This window comes from Falco cherrug, chromosome 6 (genome assembly GCF_023634085.1).
Source record: "Falco cherrug isolate bFalChe1 chromosome 6, bFalChe1.pri, whole genome shotgun sequence".
Lineage (NCBI taxonomy): Eukaryota > Metazoa > Chordata > Aves > Falconiformes > Falconidae > Falco > Falco cherrug.
The window spans coordinates 81,326,931-81,354,304 of NC_073702.1; the positions used below are offsets into that span (position 1 = coordinate 81,326,931).

At 42.0% G+C, this 27,374-nt stretch overlaps 1 protein-coding gene across 1 annotated transcript in view; it reads right to left on the minus strand.

Moving 5' to 3' along the window:
• Positions 1–27,374, minus strand: part of PCNX2 (pecanex 2) — a 159,698-nt gene that overhangs the window by 20,753 nt on the left and 111,571 nt on the right. The window contains exons 24-27 of the mRNA XM_055713484.1: positions 20,293–20,351; positions 17,220–17,435; positions 5,497–5,750; positions 1,057–1,290 (exon numbers count right to left, since the gene is read on the minus strand). Of these exons, the coding sequence (XP_055569459.1) occupies positions 1,057–1,290; positions 5,497–5,750; positions 17,220–17,435; positions 20,293–20,351 (763 nt within the window). The remainder of the gene's footprint in view (positions 1–1,056; positions 1,291–5,496; positions 5,751–17,219; positions 17,436–20,292; positions 20,352–27,374) is intronic.

Here is a 27,374-nt window from a genome sequence, read left to right on the forward strand (position 1 = left end):
TTGGGAGCTGAGACATGGGAAGAGCTGAGATGGGAAAGAAAAGAGATGAAATATTCCCAGTAGGAGGAGGTGGCGGGGAAGGCTCGCAGGATAATTCAGTGAAAACAGTATCAATGTAATGATAACTGGTGGGGTGGCATTCAGGGTCAGAGACATGAGAAAGAACAGAAGTGGAGAAGAAACACTAAGATGCAGTGATGTTACGCCAGCCACGTTCAGTGGTAGCAAATGGGATGTACACTCAGTGATCCCGAATGAAAAACGCACAAATGCAAGTGCATGGTGGCCAGGAAAGAGACACTTCTCATTTTTTGCCCTTATCAGCAATAATTAAAAAATGAAATCAAGGGAATATGCTGGTTTGAAACTGTATTCTCCCTCTGGGCTATTTTGAGTATTCCGTGGAAATACAGTAACAGTAAGTACTGCATTTCCGACAAATGACTGCTGACCATGAGTAATCTTAGTGCCTCAAAGCACGTAATCGCGTAGTTGTAAACCTGCCCTTGACCTTCTAGAGCTGCAAGGTAATTTCACACGATTTTGTGGCATGGTTCACATTCAAATTATGAGCCCTCAGAGGTGACCTATCCTAGCAGTGACTTTGTTACGCACTTCCCTACCATTTGAAGACTGTACCCAGATACAGGCAAATTTGTGGGAAGGATACACAAACCTCACAAATGTTTGGCAAATGTACCCAAACACTGGCAACACTGAAGGAACTGGAATGTTTTCATCCATGCTTTCTAGAGCTGATGAAATTAATGGTGTTGGAAGCGTGGACAATAAGGAATTGGTTCTGTATTTAAAGACTAGCGTTCCTTAAAACTCTAGTTTTGCACAAGAGTAGTGTCCAAAACATGTTTTTTTCCATTCCACAAAACACGTATTTTCCTTTTATGTTAAATCTGACAGCTTAAATGAAATAAATTTTACTGTATTAATCCTGAGCAAGTAAAAGAGTAACCATGAATCATTTAACTCCTATCCCAAGAATTAAAATGACTACTACTGAAAAAAAACCAACAAACAAACAAACAAAAGCAAGCTTACCTCCACCCTTTTTCTAGCACAGAACTGAATCCAGTCCAGATAAACACTGCAGAAACTAGCTCTTGTTATTCCTTGGAGACACGGAACATAATCTTCATCTATGTTAATGTTAAACATTGCAAGGTCACGTTCAATATAATGCCACTTTGCATAAGGCTGCAGTATCTTTTGTATGGATTCATCTTTTATCCAGTCAAGGATTTTGGGAGAACTTGCTGTAAAGTATATTATACTCTGTTGACAAAATGTGCAAACGTTAGTCACTCTATCTCTGATTAAAGCAGATGTATTTTACACAGAAGAGAATAAATCAAATAGGACCACATTAAGTACCCACAATGGTACGTGGTTTTCCTGTTTTTTACTGCTTGGCATCATTGCTTCACAAAACTGTTCAAGTCAGAATGGTAGTAATTGATATCGAAATAGCAGAAAACAGAAAAAGAAGTCATATTTTTAATACACTTCTGCCTTACAGGAAAATTAATTTTAAAAATATACTCTGATAAGAATAAAGATTTCAGCATTTAAATGTTAATTACTATGTATTAGTGGGATTCTAGAGTCTATCACCAAGAAGGTGGTATGGATAAAAATCTAGGCATATTTTGAAAAAAAAAAACCCCAAACCAGCAGTAGAAGCTGACATGCTCAAAACAGGACCCTCTTTCCTCCATGGACTTGTCGTTTCCTGGGGATGAAGCTTTCCTAATCCTTTAACAGAAACAGTTCCACCACGATAAAACCACAAAGGTGAGATCTGACAGATGTGTACAACGTAAGTCTGGAAATCCCTGATTTAAATGCTGTTTTCTTTCAGCATTTAGTAGCATCACTATTTTTGTTATTTGTCAGAGGCCAGTAAAGAACAATGTATTTTTTCTTACATGTTGGGTCAAGAAGCTGATAGCTCATGTAACTGAGTTTGCTTTTAAAGCACTGCAGGAGGAGCAGCATTCAGCAGGAGCTCTTTTACCAAATGCAGAAATACTAGAAAGCAGCAACACTCACATCTCCTGTCTGTGCCTGTTTCTAAGTTTGTGTCTGAAGCCATTACAATAATAATAAATAAAATAAAAGAATAATTAAAAAAAATCTAAACCAAATCTAAAGCATATTTTCAAAGGAACATGAAACTTAAGAAGTTCTATTGCTGCAAAGGAAAGCGGCATCAGCTGGAAAGGCCCATTATAATCTTTTGTGATTACAATATTAATATATCAATTTAGAACTGGATACCAAAGCAAATGAGGGGCAAGTGAACATGACTGAAAATGAGGTAGTTCTACTTTACCCATGCGATGGAAATATTATTAAGCAAATAAATGTATAAAATGAAAATACGATGGATTAGAAAGGGCAGAAGCACTAGCAGCACTTTTAAAAATCCCAGATGCCCTCCACAGTTTATCTTTCAAATTGTACAAAAATACACAAGAGGAAAGTTAAGCTCCAGAGGAAAAGACAAGTTGGACAGATACAGACTGAGGATGGACCCTTAATTTCTTGGCATGTGGAGAACAATACACTCTTTAAAAAAGATTAATGCAGAAGCAATAGGAGCTGAAAACAGCACTTGCTGAATGCAGACTTCTTGAATACTAAAAGACGCTTAGATAAGAATATATTGAGAAGAGATGGAGGAGGCACAAGGGAAAAATATCACAGTAGCTGCGCAGGAAATGATTTCAAAATATATGCAGAAGGACTACAGGAGCTGACCCACTTTATTTGTGGAGAATAGAATTCCTTTCGATAAGAAGAAATGGGCCTTTCTAGGCTGTCGATGAAACTGCAAATGAAATAAATACATTAGGAATAGGACACTTGGTGCAACTCATTGTGTAAAAGGCCAATATGTAATTATTCTTGAAGGATAGGAGAACTGAAACAAAGCATACATTTTCTTTGTCGATCTTCAAGGTAGAATTTACTTTTTTTATTATTCTCACCTGTGTTTACAAAGAAGCAGGTTCAGGTGGGAAACAAATCAGACTCGCAACCAGACACAGAAACAGCAAAAACTTCTGCCACCTAATTAAATTCTGCTCTTAGTAGATCTTCCTAAATATGTTTTGTGAACGAGTACATCCTCAGCTATCTGGCAATTCAGAAATAATACAGTAAATGCTTACAACATTGTAAGCTACAAAGAATAAACTAGAAGCAGTCCGAATGCTCGGTGCAACGGAAGCGCAGTTGCTGCAGAAACTCCAGCTTCAATGTTTGCGGAGTTTGTGATTTATGTGACCTGAATGCGGCACTAACTGGAGTCCTTCTTACAATGTTTCCTATGCCTTTAAAAAGAAAGCATCACGGCTTGAAAATGTTCACAGTGAAGTTGCGAAGGGTCTTTACAGCTCATGATTCCCCCCGTAAGAGTGAGCTGGGGAAGAAATGAATTCTCACCTCTGTTTCTGGTATTGTTTATCTGGAGGTAAGTACTATATGAACAGGATGAAAGCTGCTCTGATACATACGATAATCTTCTCACCTTCCGAGGCTGTACTAAGGATTTTACCCAATCTTAGCAAGGCTGCCTTTTCTGGACGAAACTAATAACTTGAAGAAATACTCCATATAGCGCTGTTTTGGGATGTGTCATTCTAAAGAAGGGATCTTCTGAGCACACTCCCGTGAGCCCCTGCCCAGGCTAATACTGAAGCTGCCAACGGGTTATCATTATCTTCTGTTCATCCTCCCCTGAGAAGGGAAGGAGATGAAAGGACTGACACCTTTCTCAGAACAAAGATCTGTCAGTGCAGTGTTACAGTACTGGCTCAACTACCTCCAACCAAGAGATGCGCTTTTCATGCCTTCAAAGACACAGGTGGTGGACAGGACAAGATCTGCACACAGTGGAGATGGAGCAGCAGCAAGGCAGAGATTGTTTAAGCCACCACCTCAGATCAATTAACCACACCTGTATCATAAGGGATGAAAGTTTGTCTAAGCCATCTTATCTATGTCACCTGCTTCCCAGCTATCTCCAGAACCAGGAGCCCTAACCTACCTTTCAGTGAAGCTTTACTTCCCATGGGATGAGCCCTCCACGAGTCCTCTACACATTAGTTCAATTAAAGGCACTAGAAAAGTTCCAGTTTACAAGCAAGTTCTTCACTGCTTTAAACTAATAAGCTGCTGATTTGATAGCAGCTTAGACTGGGATTTTTTTCCTGTCTCATTCACCATCAAAAGCTGACTCATGTATCAGCTTGCATCAGTTTATGTTCAGGTTATTCAAGCTACCTTGTAAAGGTACAGCAAAGCAGCTGTAGTGACATATTCATTGCAGTTTACAGGTGGTTTTTTGTTTGGTTGGTTGGTTTTTTATTCCATTTAGATAAAATGCTTAAAAGCCATTTCACTTATACCCCAAAATGCACTTCTAAAACGAAAAAATCATGCTCAAACACAATTTTGTTTGTAATTAGTTAATTAAACAAAGCAGGTTGGTTACCAGGCCCTACAGCCTGTAAAATTATTTATGAAATCTCAGTCTGCATTTTACAAAGCAATTGAGTGCATGATCAAAGCAGCTTTGCGAGGCAATGATCTTGTGTTTACTGCATTGGTTCGCTTGCAAAAAAAGGTGATTAATTTATTTACAACAGGTTTCTCTCTAAGGCTGACAGGATATTTTCAATTGCAGAGATGCAAGGAGGAAGGAGATGTCAGGGATGGTTGGGAGCTTTAGTGACTGGCTTCACAGCAGTACCAGTGACACAGGAGGCAGCATTTGGCTCTTGTTGTTTCAGTAGAAGAGGATAAAGCTCAGAGATTTCTTCATTTGCTGGACTGGAAACCATTTGGCAGAAGATGAAGTTGCCTTGATAGACCATAACGTTCAATTATTTTGACGAATTAATAGCTGTGTGGTCATTGTGATCTTAGTGCAAATACAGAAGCAGTGTAAATGAATTGCTGTTTAATCAATGGAATAAAACAATTCGAATACGTTGTTGTATATATGTAAAATGACAGGTAAGAAGGGGAACTGCACCACTAAGAAAGTACATTTGAGAAACAGCTCTTCAGTGCTTTCCCAAGAAGTTTATGCTTGTTAATTTTTTTTCCCCTCCCCCAAGAAAAAGGCCAAGTCGAGAAGAAATAACAAACTGTCAGTGAAGTTTTGCTTTGTAAGAATGCACCCTCTGACTTTATCACTGGAGGATGTTAACTCACCTTCTTGAGTTCTGCCTAAGTGTGCCGGTGCTTTTCTGTACTAACTGTAAATATAAGTGATCGGAATCAAATGTAGCAAAGGGAGCGATGAATTAATTATCTCCATCTAACATCAAGTCAGTCTGACTGCTGGCAGTGCAAATGGATAAATACAGAACCAAAAACTTTGAACTGTCTTTCTTCTATAGACAGCCCCCGTTCTTTTGGTTTGACAAACCTGCCTAGGAATAAAGGACACTTGACCGAAGAGTTTACCTTTATATAGTATCTGATAAGTATCCTCCGGAGGTCGAACACTTGCAGCATCGTTGCAGCGTTGTTATCAATGATGCTATATCCTTCCAGGATGTACTGGGTTCGCGTTATTTCCCATGTCAGCCATCGGAGGTTAAAGGCTGCATTACATGATAACAAGTGAGGCAAGTGCCCAGGCTTGCAGCAGCAGCAGCCTTCATTGTCTTCATCTCCTTCTGTTATAGCTTCCACTTCTCTCTGCTGGCAATATGTCCCTTGGCAGTGAGAAAAAGAGAGTACGCTGCCAGTTATTGGGGGAGGAGGAAACAAAGGACTTCTTCCAAGCCAAAAAGAAGTATGATTGAAGGCTTTATGCACTTAGCAAAAATCTAACAGAAAGAGCTACGACAACAAATCAGATGTGCCAACTGATCCATGCGCAGCAGCAAATAAAGAGCTGTACGTTATTTATTTACTATCACCTATAAAAGCCAAAGGGGCCTGATCTAATGTTCTAGGCGTTCGGTTCTGAGCTGAGTGAAACTACAGACCACAGCTTCTGCCTTAATAAAAACTCCCCAGGAAGCAACACTAAAGAGTCTTGCTCCATCAGGCACATTAAGCAAATTGATCCAAGTCTCAGTCCGCTTCTTCAAAAAACGCACAGGATGCAAACAAAGGTTTTACAGTGTGCCAGAGCACTTGTAAAATCTGGGGTTTAGCAAACTGTACTAGAACGCATGTTCCAAAAATAACATCCACTGGGTTGTTCTTTCTCCCACTGGAGTAAGAGCTACTCTGGATCAAGTATCTCTTAATGAATACTACTAGTGGCAGTATATCTTCAGGACAGAACAGCTTGCTAATTAGCCTGTTACACAGGCTTTAGATCAAAACAGAGTAAATCTTCCTGAAAAAGAGATGTTAAGGCAAAAAGAAGGCATGAGGCAGATGCAGAAACAATAATGTATCTGCTCTGCAGACTGCATTTCTAGCCTATGCTGTTGTGGACACTGGATGGCCAAGCTGAGCCTTCCAGGATTTGAAATGTATGAATGTGGTTTCTAAACCACGTAGCGCACTACAAACGAAAACCCAGGTGGACACCTCAAAATACACAAGTTCTCCAAATGCGCGAGCTCAGTTCTTGATGTATGGATCTTTTTAAAATGTACTCTCTGTGGGCTGTTGCAAAACTTAACTCTCCACTGAATTTGTACATAAACCATCTTTCAAGGCCACCTCCTGCGATGCAAGTTACACGTACGTCTGGCATGGGCCTTCTGCCCAAGGTTCAGTAGCACCCCAGGAGAGAGCCGGCTCCTTCAGCTTCCCAACGGCTTCAACAGGAGCGGAAGGTGCAAGACACCGTGCTGCAGTTCAGCAGCTGTGACCCCCCCCTGCCAGGACCGACAGGCCTGTTCCGTTGTGTCACTGGCAATGGGAGAAGAATTTGGCGATGTTCATCATCTGAATGTTGGACCTGGAAAGAATAGTGTCAGCTCCAGTCCCCCAGTGTTTGCCAGCACCTGGAAAGCGAGCCTGGAGCAAGGCAGCGCCCAAAGGCCTTTCTGCGCAGCACCAGGACAGTGTCTATCCCAGCCCCATCCCAACTGCCTGGTCAACAACCTGTGGACTTCAGTTTGTACCGACAGAAGTAGCACCCAAAATATTCCTTTCTCTGCACTAAGAAAAACCTTTCAAAATATAACAAAATATGTGAAAGCATTGGTTATCACCTCTTTTTTTTTTTTTGCCTGGACACCTCCTAAAATGTATCGAGCATGCAAAAACATCCAAGAAAAAGAAGAACAGAAAGATCAGAAGGAAACGTGTGAGAAATAAAACAGGATTGTAGCCCTACGAGATGGGGGGCAAAAAAGATCACGTATATCCCAGTGTTCTCTGTTCAGTTTTCTGTAAGTAAAAATTTACACGGTGTAGCCAGTGTTGCTCACACACTGATATATGTATTCCTCCCTGGACTACAGAGATACGCAGTACGACAAATTATTAAATGTCTTCAAGCCTTCCAAATATAAACACCTTTCCTCTCAACACTGCCACAAAGTACAAAACATGACCTATTAGCTGACATTTCCAGTTGGACTAGACATGAACTGGACTGCTTCTGCTTCATATTTCACAGATTTCTACATGAATTAACACTTACTGCTCAACAGCAAAAAAAAAAGCAACAACCGCTCTGGGCCAGTGGATGCTTTTCCGAAGTCAAGTCACAAGGCATCATACTCAAACTCAAGCAGGGAGGCATATTCCTTTGTACATAGCTCCAAAAGAGTGAAGTAACTACCCCATGCTGGTGCTGTTACTAACGCTGTGATGTTTATTTTTGAAAGTTTAAAGGTCTCTCAGTATTAAACTGAATTAAAGAGAAGATACACCTTCATCCCAGGTGCTAAATTAAGTATTACCAAATGTTTATAACTGATGAATTACACAAGCCTAATCAACAGCTGCCAGGGATCCCCTTACAACTAAGGGACCTAAAGATGGCTTTGCTCAGTCTGTGTAAGTCTGTTCTTAAATATTTTCATTTTTTCTTTTGGTATGGAAAGATCACATTTCATTCCTATGGAACGCTGGCTGTTTCTATGTGATCCCTGTATTATTACTATTAATAAATACCAAATATTATTACCATAGATTTTGTAATTACTACTTTTCTTAAGCCATTTATTTTGTAAAATACAGGGCCTAATGAGGCTGGCAATGCAAATAACAGGCGAATTTCAGAGACCCTCGGTGTCTGAGGGAAGCTGTCACCACGTGCATAACCAACAGAAGATGCCAGAACAAGTATTTGCGTTCTCAGCTAATTCAACAGGTAAAAATGTCTCCGAGTCATCATTGCTCGGTAATTTTAACCAGTTAAAAGTTAAAATTACACTACAGTGGGTGCAATTAACGTTGAACTTGGGGAGTGAGAGACATTCTAACTGAGACTATGTTATTCCAGATGCTCTGGGAACCAACCAGAAGAGCTTACATGGTCATTTGGCAGATTTATTCCAAAGAATGAAATCAGGGCTGTGCTCTTCAACATCTGGCAAACGTGCACTTGCTTAACGAAAGCTGTTTGAAGGATGTGGGTACTACCACCTTGGGGATTTGTGTCCGGACTGCTCGCGGAGCCACTGGGGTATCCCTGTTAAGTTTAAAGGTGTAACCTGAGCCATGGCCAGCGCTCTGAGACAACACCAAAACCTATTCCTACCATCATGCTGCTGGTCAGTATTTCCAAAAGACGCCTAGCAAAAGGACTCAAGCCTGCAAAGACAAAATGCAGGCTTGATGTCCAAGTACATGGTTCCCTCCCAATTCTTGCAGTCAGTTCTAGAAAGACTGCCAGTAATTTTCTCTCATCTTTAATTGAGCCTTACTTTAATCCATGATGCACTGGCTGGACTTCAATGCCACAGATTTGCACGTTACTGAGAAATTTCATTTTACCAGTGCGTATATCAATCCTTTTTGGTTCATTACTCTAGACACCGGTACTGCAGAGACTAAGAGCACGTGCTCAGCTTTATGCATTGAGCCAAAAGGGACAAGTCACGGCAAATGAAGTTAAGTATTTGTGTACATCTTTTACAGAAGGGTGGCCCTAAACTTTCCTGTGTATGTTAGAAGCTGATGATTTCAATGACAGCTTTTATATTGCTTCTCAAAAAATTACCGAGTTCAAGCAACTCTGAGAGAATTATTCATAAAACCAAAGAGCAGGGAGCAGAACGTGCACTTCAGTTCTGCAATATAATTAAGTGTAGTACCATTAAATATTAAAATACAGGAAAATGTTTTCACTGGTAATTAGTCATTTTAAAATCTGAGGGAAAACATTTTTTTCACATTTCTTTCTGCACTAGGAAGAAAATAAGCTCTCATGCTTCACTCAAGCTTCATCATTCACTGTGACCCTTGCTAGTACAGATGAGACTGATTCATTTGTATGATATCTAACACTGGATGGTTGCCAAAAATCCATCAATGCAAAAACATGCGCCAGCTGAACAAAGCAAGGTCAATCTATGTGAGCTCAGGAGAAAATCAGGGTGGGAACTTGGAGCTCTTTCTTATTTTCCTGACACATCAGGATTTGAGGACTGACTTGTGCTCTGCCAGAATGATCTGACCTAAATGGAAATGAGAAAATTGAAACTGAAGACTGTAATCTCACTTCAAGAGGATACATAAAATACACCTACATTAATGACCACCCAGCCTTCCAGAATTTAAGGGTGAAATCAAAGTGTGCTTTTGAACTCAATTTTGAAAACTCAAGTGAAAAGAACAGTATTTTTCGGTTCTGAAGGGCCAGAAAGACAATCCTGTAACACAACCACATGCTTCCAGAAGCAGTTTGAGTTTCTATAAAGCACTGCAGTTCAACAACACATCTAGAATGAGGACTAATTATTGCAGCTGAAGGAGGCGATAGCTCGAGCACTGGGCACTGCTGACATACAATAAGCAACTAGGGTGCAAATGTATGTAGAAAGGGCTCATAGGGCTCATGCAATAATCCCACCCCACAAACGTTAAGATGATCATAAGTCACTCTCTTACACTAGGCACTTCAAGCTTTAAACTCTGCGACCCCAACAACCAGTTTTGGACTAGGGGATTTAACTAGGTGTTAAGTCTGAGAGATGGAGCTGGATATAGAGATGGCAGCCGTGAAGGTGGACTGAAGCCCAGGGTAACTCCTTCCGTAGGCCATGCAGAGGTGTCTTCACCGATGGATGACTCCACAAAGATGCCTGGCTGCTCACCAGTTCGGCAAAATCATGCACATGATAAATGCATTACAGTGGAAGTCTCTGACTCTACTCCACCCTGCTCTGCAGCAAACCTGAGTATTCACCAAATCTGATGGATAAGGCTCCTTCTCAGGGAACGCTTCTCTTCTGCTCAGGATAGCAGCTTAAGAAGCAGCACTTATCACCCAGTAGCTGCACAAAGAGCATAATTACAGCCATTGAAAGGCCATCCTCTCCCAAAACAAACCTCAGATACAGCTCCAGAAACACAGAAAAACAAACACTTCAAAAAGGAGTGAACTGAGCTCCCAAATGGAAACTCATGAACCCCAGAACTGGACACATTCTGGAAACCAGCAACAGTTTTGGCTCTTTTCCTTGTGGAATTTGGATGAAGAACAGTAATTTATAGGCTCTGATGGTCTCAGGTTGTTTCAAAGAAGTATCTCAAGACTTAAAAACCAATATTAATTATTCAAGCATCAAGGCTGTCAGTTATGAAACTGTGGTTTGGTTTTCAGGTGCTTGCATGCCTGAAAAATAGCCTGGCTTTCAAGCCAGATCAGTTGCTCTGATAGCAGGCATACCATCTCTTCGGAAACCTTTCCTCTTCTTGGTCCACAGAGACACATTACAGAAGGCCAGGTGGAAGAAAGCATTCACTAAAGATGCCGGTTGTTAAACCTGCAGCTGCCAAATACCACAAAAACCTATCATGTCACCTCCTTTGGAGCACAATGCAAGGTGCCACATTTTGTTTCTGGCAAAGCTATTTTCTCAATAAAAAGGTTGCAGTGCATCCAATGACATTTTCCTTCCTTCCAGAAGTCTTCTCCAGTGCACCCACATTAACATATAAAGTTGTGGAAGGGAGGAAAGGGAAAAAGGACATCAACTATTCATTCTGGTCTGTGTCACAGAAACTATTCTAAGCCTATTTGAAAATCATAGATGGCTTCCACTGTTGGAGCACTGCTGTACACCTAGAAGGGTTGTACATCATAGATTTCCTGCATTCAACATAAGGCAGGATCTTTAAAAATCCCAACTAAATCACCAAGGTTAAAGAAAGCCCTTTGCATCCTCTCTGTCCATGCCTCTAGTATTTCTGAGCACTGTCTCTGTCAGCCTCTGTTCTTTCCCACAAACAACATACTTTTGGTTTTTAACCTTCTGCCCAAAAAGATGTGTTAAAAATAGCTGCTTTTCTCTGAACTTGTAATCTATCAATACCTTTTGATGGTCTGCTGCATACACTGAACATACCTCAAGTGTGGTCTCAGGAAAGACATGAAGGTGGGCACTTTAATTTCCCAGCAGCAAGAGGTGATTTGTAAAAGTGAAAGTTGCAACCACCCTTTAAACAAAGAATGATTCTTGCTAGCGCTACGGAGCCTTCAGACAGAGAAATCAAACACAAATAAATATTCCTTACACTGGTAATGTACTTGCTGCTGTAATAAAACTATACAGTGTACACATGCACTGCAGAAATTAGTATCTTTTCTTATTTCTTAGACATCGTTACTATGCTTAAGGTGTACACCCTAAACTGGCCGCATTCATACACCATTTTGCGTGGGAAATAAGCTAGCTAACACAGAGAAAGCCCCACAGGCGATCCCATCCTGCTGTCACAGCTGCCTTCCGCTACGTACAGTCACATCTGTGTCTGCTCTGTGCTTCCTCCCTTGATTCATCTAATGAAGTTCCAAGCGAAGCATGAATATTGAACATGCAACATGCAGTAACCAAAAAATCATAGCAGAGGTTTAGAAGTCAATTACATGATTGAAGAATCCCAGGCATGGGTTAGAAAATAGCTCCTCAAGATTTCAGCATCACCCTCCATAAGTTATTTCTGCACACGTAACGCCTAACTGGATGTTCTCCAAAAGACACTTTGTAGAGGCACAGACTAAACAGGAAAATATTTTAAGTCTTCCTTATTCTACAGGGAAGTTGCAGGAGCTAGGTATTTTGACATTCATCCTGCTTGTTCCCTGATTGTGGTTTTCCCCTGCCTCTTCCTTTCAAATTAAATGATACATTATGTATTTCCTCTGGCAGGCTGCTTTTAGCATACAGCTCTGGTCTAACACCGACAGCAGAGCTAAGTTAACGAAGGGCTTGATTCCCCAATACCCGTGGGGTCCACCAGTGCAGCTACCTCCCAAGTTTTCACCTAGCCTGAGCTCATTACTACCCTCTCTTCGATTTTGGTAAAGGAGGGGTTGGGCATCTCCTCTGAATGCCTGGAGGTATCGAGCCTCCCCCTCCCTTTACACACAGGATCGATGACAGGGAGGCACATCCCCTCTGTCTGTAGAAAGGAAGAGTGAAGGACTAATTCATACAAGGTGCTTAATTTGAACAGGACTAATCCCCGCTTTGATGACTCTCTTCTTTCAGTCTGCTCAGTCTGTAACTTCTTACCCTGCCTGCAGGGGTTTGGTGGTCGGGGTTTTGCGGGTTTTTGTTTTCATTTAAAAGCTGGGCCAAATGCTTCTATTATATACAGTTAGAAGGGCATCTGGATCAGTCATCATTTATAATGGCAACTCTCCATTAGGTTGGACTGCAGACCGGGGGGGCAGTACCTCCTGCCCTCCATACACCTAAGTTCAGAAGACTCAGTGACCCCTTCTTTGGGCACTGCTGTGGCAGTATCGCCAGCACAGCTTTTCAGCTACCACAACAAGAAACACCCATAGGAAAATCCAGAGCTCCGCAACGCAAACATTGCTTTTAGTTTACTCATAAACAGAAAACAGTCACAGACACAGAGAACACTGTTGTCATTCATTCATTTCCAAAGCAAACATCGACTTCTTATTTAAGGAACAGCAGATTTTTAGGGCCCTCAATTAAAATTACTTGTTTGAAATTGAAGTCAAGCAGCCAAAGCTCGGAAATTACAGATTACAAGTTCCTCCTCTGGCCCTTTTTTTCCTCCTTGCGGGAAACCATTCTGTACAATGAAAGGAATCGGGGTCCTATGTGCAAAACAGTGCACGACCAGACAACTAAAAATAGGAATGTAAGATGCCGAAAGCAGAGGAAATGAGCCTAGTGCTTAACAACTGCCTCTTGACTTTGCAAACCACCATGTTCTTCCAGGGCAGCTGCATACACTCTTCCCACTTACGCAGAAAAAAATTCCTACCGTATTCAGTTGTACCCCACAACAGTCATTTGCAAGATTTGAAATGGTGAAGGACATGCTTAGTCTGCAGAAGAGATGGCTCTCGGTGCTGCCTGGGGACAGCTCTGACCTCCTGCCCCTGCAGGCAGTGATCCCACTCAAAGGAAGCAGCAAAGAAAACCTTCCAAGGAGGAGTTGCAGCTCAGTCCCAGCTTTCACAGAGCTTCCTTGGGATAGCCCTTGGCCCAGCCCCTACAGCTCCTGCCTTCAGGTCAGCCCTTCTGGCTCCTTTTACTCAGACTCAGCGCCCCGGGGTCTGGGCACCCTTGTGTAACCCCTATGGCCCCAGCAGAACAGCCTGGCACCTTGTTGACACAAGGACAAAAACTGTTAGAGAGAGGGCATGGTACCGCAGCACAGCTTACCTGGGGCACAAGCCACCCCCTGGTGTCAGCACACCACCTCAGCGAGTCTCTGCTGGCCACGCAGCAGACTATCTGCCCACGCTTTGGAATTCGTGAAGCTTTTATTAGTGTCTCTGTTGGGCAGATCCATCCTATCTGGCTTGTGCCTGGTTCCCCTCTGTTCCTCCTACTCCGTCCTTAAGGAGGCTTGTAATTCATGTGGTTTCCCTGGCACCCATTCTGCACGGCCCAGTGGGGTTCGACTCTCACAGGGCATGTCAAATGCTACATGTTTGAGCTGTTCTCCCCTCAGGTATGTTCCTTTATTGAATCCTACATGGCTTCTCTGTTCCAAGCCAAACAACATCATAACAACACTCGCACACTCTAGTGTCTCTTCCCATAACACCTTCTCTACCCAGAGAAAATATTCCAAAAGCCGGAGAAACCTTCCTTACACACCATGTCTGCGAGGACACAAACTAACTACACGTTTTCTCTTATTCTTGGAATAGCATCATCCAGTGGGTTCAGAGAAGAGTACGGGGGGAATCCATCTCCCTCCCATTTCCATCCTTTCCCTCTCCTTCTAGTATTGGGTGCTCTCTTCCCCCAGTGACACTCCGAGGGTGAGGAGGAATAGGGGACTGGATCTGTACTGCAGATGAGATAACCTAGGTGAGATTCCCATTCCCGTTTTCCCACTGCTCTCTTCCTCCTCCAGCAACCTGCCTGTGCTTTCCCAGTTCACAGTTCGCTGCTGCTCTGTCTGCCCAGCTCTTTTGAACACCCAGCTAAGGGTGCTGTTTGCAGGCTGCCAGCCTCCTCCTGAGGAGCGTGAGAGAGACTGGGAAAGGGGATATTCTCAATGGGAACTCAGCTGGCTCTAACTGGAAACCCATGAAACACAGGGGAGGCTGCAGGGCTCAGCCCCAGCTGAATGTAAAGACCTGTTGAGCCAGCAGATGTGCTGGATCTACTCACAAAGTGAACCAGGTGCAGTACTAACACTGAACAGCGTTAGGCAATCTGCATGAAAAGGTCAATTTTCAGACGCATTTAGTTACTTAAACTATGATTTTAGGGAATACTGCAGTGCCTTGACAGATAGCACACTGCAATTTTTGAGCTTTGCTCGCTGATCCAAATGCCTGGTAATGAACCATCCTGGCTCAAAGTCAAAGTCTTCCCAAATCGCAATGCAACAAAACTACCCAGTTGTTCACCATTCAACTTCCAGTTCATTAAGCCCATCTGCTAGACCCCTGATCTTTTTATCCAGCTAGCAAATGGTTTGAGGATCCTTTCATATTTTTTTAATCTCTGTTTCCAAGGTTTACTTTTTTTGAACTGAACTGCCCAGGGATGGTGATGATGGAGAGGGATCCAGCAACAGGTGGCAACTGCATAAAGGAAAAAAAAAACCACTCACAAAACTCATGCAATTTAAGCATGAAACTGAGATTTCTTTCTTCTGTTTGCTTCAAATCCTACAGTGAACTATTTTAACACAAAAGGATGATCAGCAAAGATAATTTTCTGAAACTAGAATGCAAGTTAATGGAAACATACATAGTCCTGCTTACTGAAAACCCCAACAAATCTGAACAAAATGTCACCATTGTCCATGATCTATCACTTTAACATATATAAATACCTCCTGGAAGTCACTATTCAGATCTGCAGAAATTGATGAACTATTTTTTTCCTTTACAGAGTTTCCAGAAAGAATTATAACTGTGAGCAATCAAAATGATAGGCTGACTTAAAAAACGACAAAAAAACAATTATCTCAGAGATTTACCAGCCTGTGAAACCAGTGGTCCTGTAACGAAAAGATCTGAACTGCCACAGTATTTAACTGTTCTTGCAGAACAACAGAAATCTGCATTTTTCTGGCCTGGATTTGAAAGAAGTAATAGCAAATTCCAAATCCACCCAAAAAACACTTTCCACCTGTGGACTCTATAGGGTGCTTAATGTCAGTACCTATCCCTGACACAGCAGCACCACTGCTTACCTTGGGGGCACACAAGGAGGATGTAATACTCGCACAGATGTCTTTGTAGTTGAAGAAAGCCACACAGCCAAACATACATCATCATCATGAACAACAAGAAATCACAAGGCTGATAAACAAATTATTTATCTTCTTTCCCAGTTTCTTTTTCTTACAATCACCTTTGTACTGAACAGGTAGCTCTTCAGGTACTACCATACCGAGCTGTTTCAAGTATTTACTGTTTTCTACGTAACTTTTCTTAAGATACAGGAGGGTTATCTTCATCCCCACCACACAGGAGGGGAAGTGAACATCAATCATTTACCACAACCTGTTCACCAGCCTACAGGGCATCTGTCACAGGGCCAAGGCTGGAGCCCACACGTTATTTCCTAGTCTAATCCTCCCACAATGCATTCAAAGAGCCAGTCTGTCTCCTGTTTTCTCATACTCAACCTTGTTGAAAAGTCACCTCGATTATACACTCCTGTTGCCCATTAGATGCTCAGCCCTTGAGCCCCAGAAGCTGTTTATTGGACCTCCAAAACTCACATCACCTGTAATTGCAAAGTGGTATCTTTGAAAGGTTACAAACCCAAGCAAGTAACCCAGACAGCCAACATGTGTAGCATGAACAAAATTTAAAAGCTGTTTAAAGTTTAGTGGGTTTAATTTCCATTTTTCTTCCTACTTTAGGGACAATGATAGACAAAAGGACAGGAGTGTGACACTACAAGCAACTGGCCTCACAAAAGCGATACCATTGAGGAAGGGGATGCAATTATCATTCCCTAAAGAGGAGTGTCCTGACAAAGGAATATACTGAACAGGCAGAAAGTGAGGTCCCTTCTGCAGCTGGAACCAGCCCTTCCTAAATAAGAGAAATATGAAGCCCTGGTCGACTTGCTTCTCCCTCTGCTGTTCTGCTGTGACAGGGACCACCCAGCTCAGCCCACGATCTGACACAGAGCGTTTTCCTGTGGGAGGAATCTGATCATATTTGTTTTTTTTTTTTCAAAGACAAGTTTTGGGGGTTGAACAATTCTAAGAACAACTTTGGGTGTTCTAAGAACTTTTTGTGGTTATGGAGGGAAAGAAATGCTGAAAACACAACTAAGCATAAGCTAAAAGAACTGTGAACCAAGCAAGTAACTCAACATGCCTTCTTTCTGAAAGTTTTGTGATACTGTAAACACAACTCCCAATTTCTTACCATCTAAGTTTCAAAACATTGTCATTCAAATAATCACACAAAGAAGTACAGCGATTTTAGACAGACAAATAGCTGTAAAAAGAGACAGAGAAAGGTCCTTAAACTCTATGTCCTGCTATAGAGCTGTGATAGATTAAGAAGCCAAACAGGGTTTGTTGCTGTTTTTGTTGTTATTTAAATCATCAGGGTTCCTTACCTCGAAATTCCAGCCCTCTGAGCTGAAAGGTGACAAGGCCATTTCCAATTTCGATCAAGTGCACAAAGGCATTTAAATAATCCGATGCCAGAATAAAACAGTCTCCTGTGTTGTAGTTTCCCCAGCGGCCCAAAATCAAATCTCCACAAAGAGACTCCTGCAGAGATCTTGTCAAATGCTCATAAAAAATGGAGTTGAGATTATTGTCATCGTTTCCTACAACCAGAGCAGCACACATTCGTAAAGAATAGAATTTATAACACACTAAGCCATTCTGCATAAAATCCCATATTCTTTTTCATTCCTGCATAAAGATTCTTCCTCTCGCTGGATGATATCTTCCTGATACTTTATACAATCTACATTTCCTAGGTGGTTTTTAGCCCTTCAGAGAATCACACCTGAAAATTCTGCTTAATACAACCAATATTGTAAACAGAACATCAAATTAATAATTACACATATTTCAGACTGAATCAAATCATCTCTGTGTTTTACAACAGCAAGAATTTTTTGGCTAACTGAACGTCTCTGCAATGCAAATATCTACATATCGTTCTTAATTTTAAGAAACCAGAAATCATTATTTCAGTACATAAGCTTAAATCTGAATATTGTTTCTGAGATTTTTAAGGAATTAGTTCACACAGCTTCCAATAATTCTGTTGGGATTGTTTTCTTGCAGTCTTCCAGGAATTTGTCAAGGCTTTGTCCATGACTTATCTCTTGGTACTTAAGATGAGGATACATATTTTTAAAGAGGTCTATTAGTATATTGAGAAACAATGAAACTGCTACCACTTCTTTTAAAATAGTAGCTGTCCAATTACACATTGCTTGGACCAATTGTCCAGGTGAAAAACACCCCATCACAGTCTAGAAGTGTCATCTCATAAAGGTCTATGGCATTTGACTGGATTAAAAGCAGCACTTTATGATGGTGATCTGTGAAAGGGAATGAACCTTTCACAAATGCTAACACAGTGCCACATAATCCAATGTGCTGTTGTCTTGTGTTGTACACTTTTACACAACATATGCCTGACATGAGAACCGCTTTTCTTGCCTATAATGCATCAGCATCTCACCTTCAATACTTCTATGATGCTGGTACATGAATAGACACACATGTACAAACCAGCATCTTGTAGGTGTATTTGTATACAAAAGAGTGTATGTGGATATATATGTACAGGTAGACATGCATATTTATATATGTGCATATTTAGAAGCAGATCTAAAGATCTAACATGGAGAAAAAAAACCCCAGAAGATGACAGGCTGTAGCTTCCCCCACAAATTGTTCCTCCATACAAGAGGAGGAGTGGGCACGTTACTATGCTGCCCGTCATCACCATGCCCATTATGCATCCAGCCCTGGTGTGTATGTACACGCAGGTGTGTATTCATATCCAGACACACTCAGCTATACACCTTCTGAAATTTTTTTGTTCAAAATCTGAGCAAGTCATAAAATGAATCTTTTAAGCACACACACAAAAGGAATGTTTTGCTTGAGCTATGGGGTTTAAATCATAATTAACTTATTAGCATATATAATAATGCTAAAGGTTATTGCTATCAGATGACAGAATGGCTTTGGGAAACATCTTATCCTCCTGCCTTGAAACGATAAATAATGAACGAGCACTATAATATGCCCCAAACTGCTAATACCTCCCTCGCCTTCTTAGACACTCTGGATTACAACCATTTCTGCTTAAAGATGTGTATTTAATCGCACTACTGATGTAATGGATAAGGATTTAAAAATTGTGTGTGTGTATGACAGAAATATAATGCAATGATTACAACGTAAACTTAGACCTCCACAATACAAGCCCCTGACACCTCAGTGGCAAAATAAAATCGGCCACAGAAGGCTAAAGTGGAAGGAACCCATATATGAAACCCTGATCTCTGTCAGTGGGACTGGGAATTGGCATGAAACGCTGGTACCGGTTTCCCCTGGGAACGGCTCTGTCCTGCCAGGTGCTGAAGGGCATCAGCCGAGGTACCACACACTCCCTGCATCCACCCACCTGCCCAAAAATGCTCTCACTTTCCAGCCTCACAGGACCAAGAGGTGCTGTAACTGCCATGGACTGGAGCTCATTTAATGCACCGATACCCAGCGGAGAGGCCCACCATCTTTCCTACCGCTTTCTTTTACTTCCTCCTGCAAAATTTCCATGACCCCTTTCTCCCCCTTCTCCAAAAAGGTTTCTCTTTAGCGAAGAGGAGATACCTGTAAGCCCAAACTGCCCAGCAGCAGGGCACTGTTAACCTGCTGCTTTTTCCCAAAACCTTCCCCTGCCCACGGCTGACCTTTGAGTCTAGCCAGGGTGCCTGCTGCGTGCTCCGCACGAACGGCAATCTTACCGTTAACCGAGCGACTCAGCCCAGCAGCCGCCTGCAGCTACACGCAGCTGAAGAGTGAAATTACTTATCAAGTCACAGAATCACAGAATGGTCGGGGTTGGAAGGGGCCTCTGGAGATCACCTAGTCCAACCCCCTGCTAAAGCAGGTTCTCCCAGAGCAGGTTGCACAGAATCACGTCCAGGTGGATTCTGAATGTCTCCAGAGAAGGAGACTGCACAGCCTCTGGGCAGCCTGTGCCAGCGTTCTGTCACCCTCAAGGAAAAGAAGTTCTTCCTCATATTTGGAAGGAACTTCTTATGTTTCAGCTCATGCCCATTGCCCCTTGTCCTGTCGTTGGGGTCCACTGAAAGGAGCCTGGGCCCATCCTCGACACCCACCCTCAAGAGATCTTTGTAGACATTGTTAAGATCCCCCTCAGCCTTCTCCTCTCCAGGCTGAACAGGCCCAGCTCCCTCAGCCTCTCCTCATGAGGCAGACGCTCCAGTCCCCTCATCACCTCCGTAGCCCTCCGCCGGACCCTGCCCAGCAGTTCCCAGTCTCCCTTGACCTGGGGAGCCCAGCCCTGGACACAGTTAACTCACACGACTCAAACCAGTGCTCTGCTACATCAGCTTCCCAAGCAAATCCTCAACGGTGCAAATACATCAAATTTTGCAAATCAAGCAAAACACCCAAACTCCCAGGCCATACCTGCGTCCTTTTCGATCTGAATTGCCAGTCTGGTGTTGGAATGGTCCGATCTTTTGGTGCTGGAAATAAAGACATGTTGTACAGCCAAACCTTTTTTAAAAAAATAAGATTCTCCCCCAAACACAGTTTTATATTCTTTTTAATATATCTTATTATTCTGTGTTTCTACCATTACGCTGTTCACACTCTAATCCACTCACCAGTTTACTCCAAGTAGGCACATAAAGTTATTTCAGTTCAGTACTGCCATTGATATCATAGTTTATCACCACACAAAAGTGTCTGTGTCCCCTCCTCTTTCCCCTCCAATTCTTTCTTGCCCATTTTCCTTCTTGTGGGGCACAGTCTGTTCAGAATTTGGCATCTGTGATAATACACAACACTATGTACTTAAATAATTGAACTGGCTCCAGAGGCACATCAGCCAGGTGCCACTGAAACGGCGAATAGAAAGAATATTAAATCAGTCTTTCTTCCCTTCAAAGCCTTAAGGGAAACAGCTGGACGCAAGGGGTTTTCTTTGCGTAAAAATATTTCTGTGGGTGTATTAACATCTACAGAAAAACAACAACAAAAAAATCACTTAAGTTTCATATTTAGCTAGGCAGCTATGAGAGAGTCCCTGCTCATTCTTGTAACTTGAAAAAGAGAAAAACACAGGGTCTTAGTCCAGACAGACAGTATCCCTGTCTCTGTTATGGATGACACTTTCCCTACTCAGTATTTTCAGTAGGAGTGGAATATAAATACTGCAGGAAAAATGGTCACAAAACAGAAAGTGACTAAAAAGTAGATTGGATTGAGCTTTTATTCCTACCCCTACCAAAAGACACTAACAAGGTCTGAAAAGAAGGGATGAGCAAATCACTACGGGCAAGCTTGTGTCCAACAGAAGGGAGTGATCATTGTGGTGGCCAGAAATATTCCACACCAGCAGTCCAGAGCATCTCCCAAGCATCCACCTCCCAAGCCTTCAGGGTACAAGTAAAAGCCTGGTTTACAGAAATGCTACAGTAAATTTAGATTTCCCTGAAATACTGCTCTGGCAGTGGTACTTTAGGATTTCAGGACACTTCATTAAGAATACTGCCTTGAAAGTTTTGCCCTCAATCACTAGCTTTAGCAGAAGATCTATCAATCAGATACGTAAATATTATCATTTTGGAAAACGGAGTTAAAGCAGAAAATGGGAAAAGACAAAGCCATTTTCCCTGAATAACACTCAGCATAAGGTTACCTGCGACAACGGTGAGAGTCTCGTCTGTTCAACAGCCAACAAATGCAAAGGAAAAGTGCCTAGGTGCCACCTCTCCCAGCACAGGAACCAAGGGAGACACCCAGGCATGGTCCTCATCGCGTCCCTGGCTGCACTGTGATGAGGGCAGCGTGGCCAGGTGGGACTGGCTAGGGTCTGACTCACTGGGGTGGGGGGCACAGGGCACAGTGAGGACCTTGAAAGGGCTGATGGCTGGCCAGCCAACTTACAAAGCCCGAATTTAGCTACTCACTACGAGAACTTAGCCATGCCCTGAGGAAGACTGTGCCAAAGAGGGTGTAAGTTACATGGGAGGCTTTCAAACAGCTTAAGTGACGCTGAAAAAGGATGGTGTAAACCCTGTAAACCCAAGGTAACGTTGTCTTTGAAGCACAGCAGAGTCTCTCTGGGAGTCTGTCCTCATCTCAGCAGTGACTCCCAGGATTTTGTGTCTCAGTATACCAGTTCTTTAAAAGGCTGGAAGTTTCTGAGCTGAAGCTATCAGCTCATGCTGAAGCCAGCGGGGAGGAGGATGCCGTTGATGCCCCTAATGTTAGAAAGCCTTTTCATCCACGCTCTGCAGCCTCCCGCAAAAAGCTGTGGAAAACTGACCAACAGAAAAATTGCACAGGCTTCCACGGAGTAGACAGAAGAGGAACAAAATTGCTTCACTGTCTCTCCCTACCAGCAACTGATTTTTGCTTTAAAAAGGCACGTTCTTTACTTACAAGAAATACAGTTGGAGAGAATATGAGTCTTAATTAGAATTATTTGTAATTAATATTACTACATTATCTACATAGATTAACATTTTATTTGATGTATTATTTATCTTCTTGCCTCTGGTTGGCTCAGCTTACTGTAACTGCAGTTTTCATTTCCTATGCAACAGAAAATGTCAAGGGGGGAAAGGGCCTTCTGAGCAGTTCAGAATATAAAGAATGATTTTGCTTCAAAAAGATCATCAGAATTCTTCTACCCTGATATACACCCACCTGCAATTGCAGCATATGCCAAAGTAATCAAAAAGATTAGATTATGGAATTCGATCGATTTTCTGTTCTCAGCAGAGAAACACTGCTGATTTCCAAATGTATGTCTTACGATTATGAGATTCCTTATTAACTTTTAGTCCCTCTGAAATCAGCATGGCAGTACAAAGTACAAGTCAATACTATTCTTTACTCCAATCTTCTATGAACCTGTAAAGCATTTCTGTTCTTGAGGCACATTGAGACCCTTACAAATCAAGCAGTACTTCAGAAAATTCTGATCGCTAACAAGCAGGAATCCTTTTGCCCAGAATGCAGCTCTGGCTCCAATTCTCCCCTCCCCCCCCCCTCCTTTTTTTTTTTTTTTTTTTTCCTTTGAGAGAAAAATGCATGCAACAATCAGTGAAAATCACAAGTGCTGCAAGACACTCAGAGACAGATAATGCAGCCTGATGGGAAGAAAGGATGGAAACAGAACAGCTCTCACAAACAAAACAAAACCAGGCTCCACTGGGGCTTTACCCTCCATTCCAAGCACAGTAACAGTTTAAGCAGCTAAAACGTGGGCCTCAGGACATGAGACAAGAAAGGATCTGCCTTTTCAGACACTACCAGAAAAACGCAAATCTTTATGCAGATACTTGCAAGCAGAATTTTTCATTTTTTCCAAGACTGAGGGTAACATAGACAGTTTGTAAAGCAAACTTCAATCCTGAAATTCAGTTTGGTTGAATACATTTCAGTCAGATAACCCATTTTGGACTTTAAAAACCTTCCACAATTACTAGTAACCAAAGCTACTGGGTTCGTACCTTCTTGAAGGCAACGGGAATGTGCACCGCATGGGACTGTAATAGACTGCGCCTAATGACCGAACCGGTGGCACCTCCACTCCTGGGCTTTCTGCTCTCAACTAGGACCTCTCCAAGTGAACTTTTGGGACCAGTGGGTGATTTGGGCTTTCCTCCAGCGGCCTCTTGCTTAAAATGTGGTTGTTACCACTCATCCAAGATGATAATTAGCTCAGTAATTGGATTTCTTCCTGAATCGCATTATTCTACGCAAACTGAGTGCAGGTCCTTCGGTGCTTGCCCTAGAGAGCAAGTGATTGTGTTTGAACATCTTCAGCTAAGTCTTCAGCAATTTTAAAGTCAACATCCTGCTTAGTTCCTGAAATATCTCTCTCATGCTCTTTTAATCCAGCATTTACACGGGCATGGAGATAATCCACTGGTTTGCATAGCACCGTTCGTGACATTATGACTATCGCTTCCCTTTGAAAAGGATGAAGTCACTTCCTATACTTCCCTTGTCCAAAAATACTGCCTCGTTTTTCAACCTGCAAGGACGTTCTTCTCCCACTTTACTCTCCTGATTTCCTTAGAAAGGTGAAAAAAAGACTTGAGGGGGATTCAGGCAGCCTAGGGAACGTACAGCAGATGGTGAGAATCAGGCAAATTGGGGGGGGGGGAGGGGGGGGGGGCGGGGAGGGAATCATTGCTGTGTTTATTTCCAGAAGATGAAAATAAAATTGCAGCTGTTCTAGCTGCCTTGCTGTTGCTGGGTTTTGGCCCGTAACAGAAATTCAAGATTTCTAGGATCCCTGCTGCGACAGAGGGGATCTCTGCTCTCAAAGAGAACAAAACAAAGAAAAGCAGTTTCCCCGTGGGGGATGCAAGAGCTGCCTTTCTAGGGTAGATCCAAAGTTTTTCTTTGTCTGTGTCCAATGAATTTTAATCTGCCGTTCCATGACATCTAACAGGCAAATCTAACAGAGAGAAACTTTACCATGCTGCAGCCCTATGATTATTCATGGGAGTCTGGGAAAAAAAAAAATTCCTCATTTCTGTGTAAATGTCTTACGCTGCTGGCACTATAAACGGGAGGCTTAGCATTAAAAACAGTAGTAGTGGTAGGCTACAACTGTGAGGCAGGAGGGAGAATCAGGAGATAGCAGAATAAGCAGGCATCCATGAATATTTGAAGGACACCAGAGGCAAAAACGATGGTACTAATTGGAAGTGTGAGGATGCCCAAGCAGTTTTATATCAATTTCATCTAAAAGGCAGAATGATTTCACTGTGATTATAACAGCGAAGACTGACATTCTCTTAGTGCATAACCATGCTCGGGTTTTCTGGGCAGCTGCATGGAAGATATGCCTTCAGTTTAACTCACGTTAATAAAGAAAGATCTCTTACAAATGAAAGCAACTTCTCCTTCCTGTCCACTCACTCTGGTTTTTATTTTTCATGTTTGCTTCCTCCCCTCCTTCTCTGACTGCTCCAGTGTTTCATCTAACAATAATAAAAAGTGGCTTTGATTGCACAGTGGAAAACTGGGGGAGGGCTAAGGCTTAAGAAGTTCCAGTTGTTAAAGACGGGGCTGTCGAAGAATCCTTTTAAAACATAGGAAAATCTTTCCTATCAATCACGTTTCCAGTTCCTAGGGTTTCTTTCTTAAAAATGTTTTTATAATTAATTCTGAGAGCTTCCTGTGTTTGTTTTTGAGTTTTTTTGTGGTTTGTTTGCTGGGTTGTTTTTTTGGGAGAGGTGTGTGTGTGTTTGGTGGTTTGTTTTTTTTTAAGTAGGTGTAAAAATCAGCATTGTGGTCATTTGCTGAGATACCAGTGAGGATGTATGTTTGGCATATTCTGAACCCTTTCCTGAAGATGATATTTCTCTGCTCCTCCAGCAATAGGGATGTAAATGAGAAGTGTGAATCTGAGATCAAAAGCTGAGTGCCCAACATCCATTAAACAACCCAACTAAGTGTTCTGACATTCGAAGATTTAGCCAGGGAATTTACCTCTAATTTGTAAGCCAGGTCATTTAAGCATCTGTGTACTTTTAAATACACTAATACTTTACCAAAATGTCATCGATATCCCTGCTTTTGTCTGCCTTGCTACTTAACTTCTTTCCCCTTGTCTGAGTATGCTTTTTCTTTCGTAAGGCATTCAATCACTAGCTTCAGATATATTATCCTAAGCAATACAAGAAGCTATATAAGTGGAAGGATTATGCCAACTGCACAGAGATGGTTGTGTTCCCTCCTGTGTCAGTGAAGAAAGGCTGGGACCCTGACATCCCTGTCAGGATGGGGCTTAGCACAGGACCCTGCATCACAGCTACACCTCACTGTCACCAATTCATAGAAGTACTCTTCATTTAAAAGCACATGTGTTAATTACACACAAACCCATGCATCTGAAATACTGCGGGTGAGCCAAGGCAAACTACAGGAAAGGTACCGCGCTGTGCCCAGCTCTGGGCGAAGAGCTCTGCAGGACCCATTCGCTTGGGCTCTGCACTGGCTGGTGGGCCCACGAATGAAGTGGCAAAAGCCTGAGAAACTGTAAGGACCTGGAGAGCAGAAAGGGGGTAATGAGAAATGGCCAGGTGAAGTTTTCACCAGGAAAAGAGAACGAGATCAAACAGCAACAAAACATTACCAAAATGTTGGGAGCTGCTTCAGCAAATGAGGACAAGATGTTTACCTCCTTTACTCCACACAGAGAGATGCAAGTTGTTTAAACATCATAAAAAGATGAAAGGACAGCAAGGCATCTCATAATTAATTCTTAATATTCTTTACTGCTAATAACAAAGTACTCTTGTGCTTTTTTGGGTTGCGATATTAAAATAACATATCCTTATGATATTTTAATTGTCACTTTTAGACTCAAGGTGACTGCTTAACAATAGAATTAGGAGGTAGAGATGGCAACAAAGTATGAGGAGGTACAAGAATAGGACTAAGACTGGTGACTGGTGCCTTACGACGAAAGCCTACATCAGAAGTATTAGTTTAGCTCACTGTAGGGTTTTCCATATACATATTTCTCACCAAAAGATGCAGGGAGGCAAACCAGAAGCTAACCAAGCCATTCCAATACCATAAACCTGAGTGCAGCATGAGTGGCAATACACTAAAGAAGAAGAAAAAAACCCTTATTGCTACCGTGCAGTTGTACAAAATTGAATCTAAACCAACGATAACTTCTAATATATCTGTTTTTTCTTTGCAAAGACTGCTGAGAGTGTTAATCATTTACAGCAGTCACTACGGTAGTCTCTACAGTACTCTTCAGACTGAAAAAATGTCTAGTATTTTAAGAGCGAATGCTGCTAGTCAAAGGATTTAAAAGAAGAAATAAAATCCCTCTAGCATTCATCCAGTATTTACCTAGTCCCAACTTGCACAAAGCTTCAGAGACAATTCTCAGTGGCGATGCTGACATAATTCCGCATTTTGCATTACCTCAGAAAAAGCGAGAGATATTTTACATTTTGCTCTTACAAGTCCTGAGTAAATCTGGCTCCAGTACATACTCTGGTACATCAAGAGACAACGAGGACTTGAGCATGCTGTAGCATGAATTATTCCCTGCTGCTAGCTGTACACAATTTACGTATCACCCCAGTTAGAACAGTTAGACTTGCTGAACATTTCCTCTGTGATCTCAGCTTTTACCATCTTCACGCAAGTTGCTTGGGGAGGCATCTTGTTGAATGGAAGTTTTAAGTTTAGTGCTCCGAACCTCAGCTTGTCCCTGAATATTTGATTCAGTAAAATCTAAAACAGGAGGTGATCTTCATTATCCAAGTGAATGGGATGAACGCTTGCCGAGAACTCTTATTCTTATGAAAATTCAGTCAATCCATTTCAACAGGTTTTCAATACTTCACATGACAGAAATTGCATGAGTTTACTTGATCTCATTAGATTTACATAATTTGTATTAGCATTAGATGAACAGCTTATAAAATTTTAGTGTCACTGTGTATCCATGAAAGCCCTTAAAATATTACATGCTTTCTATTTCTGATTTA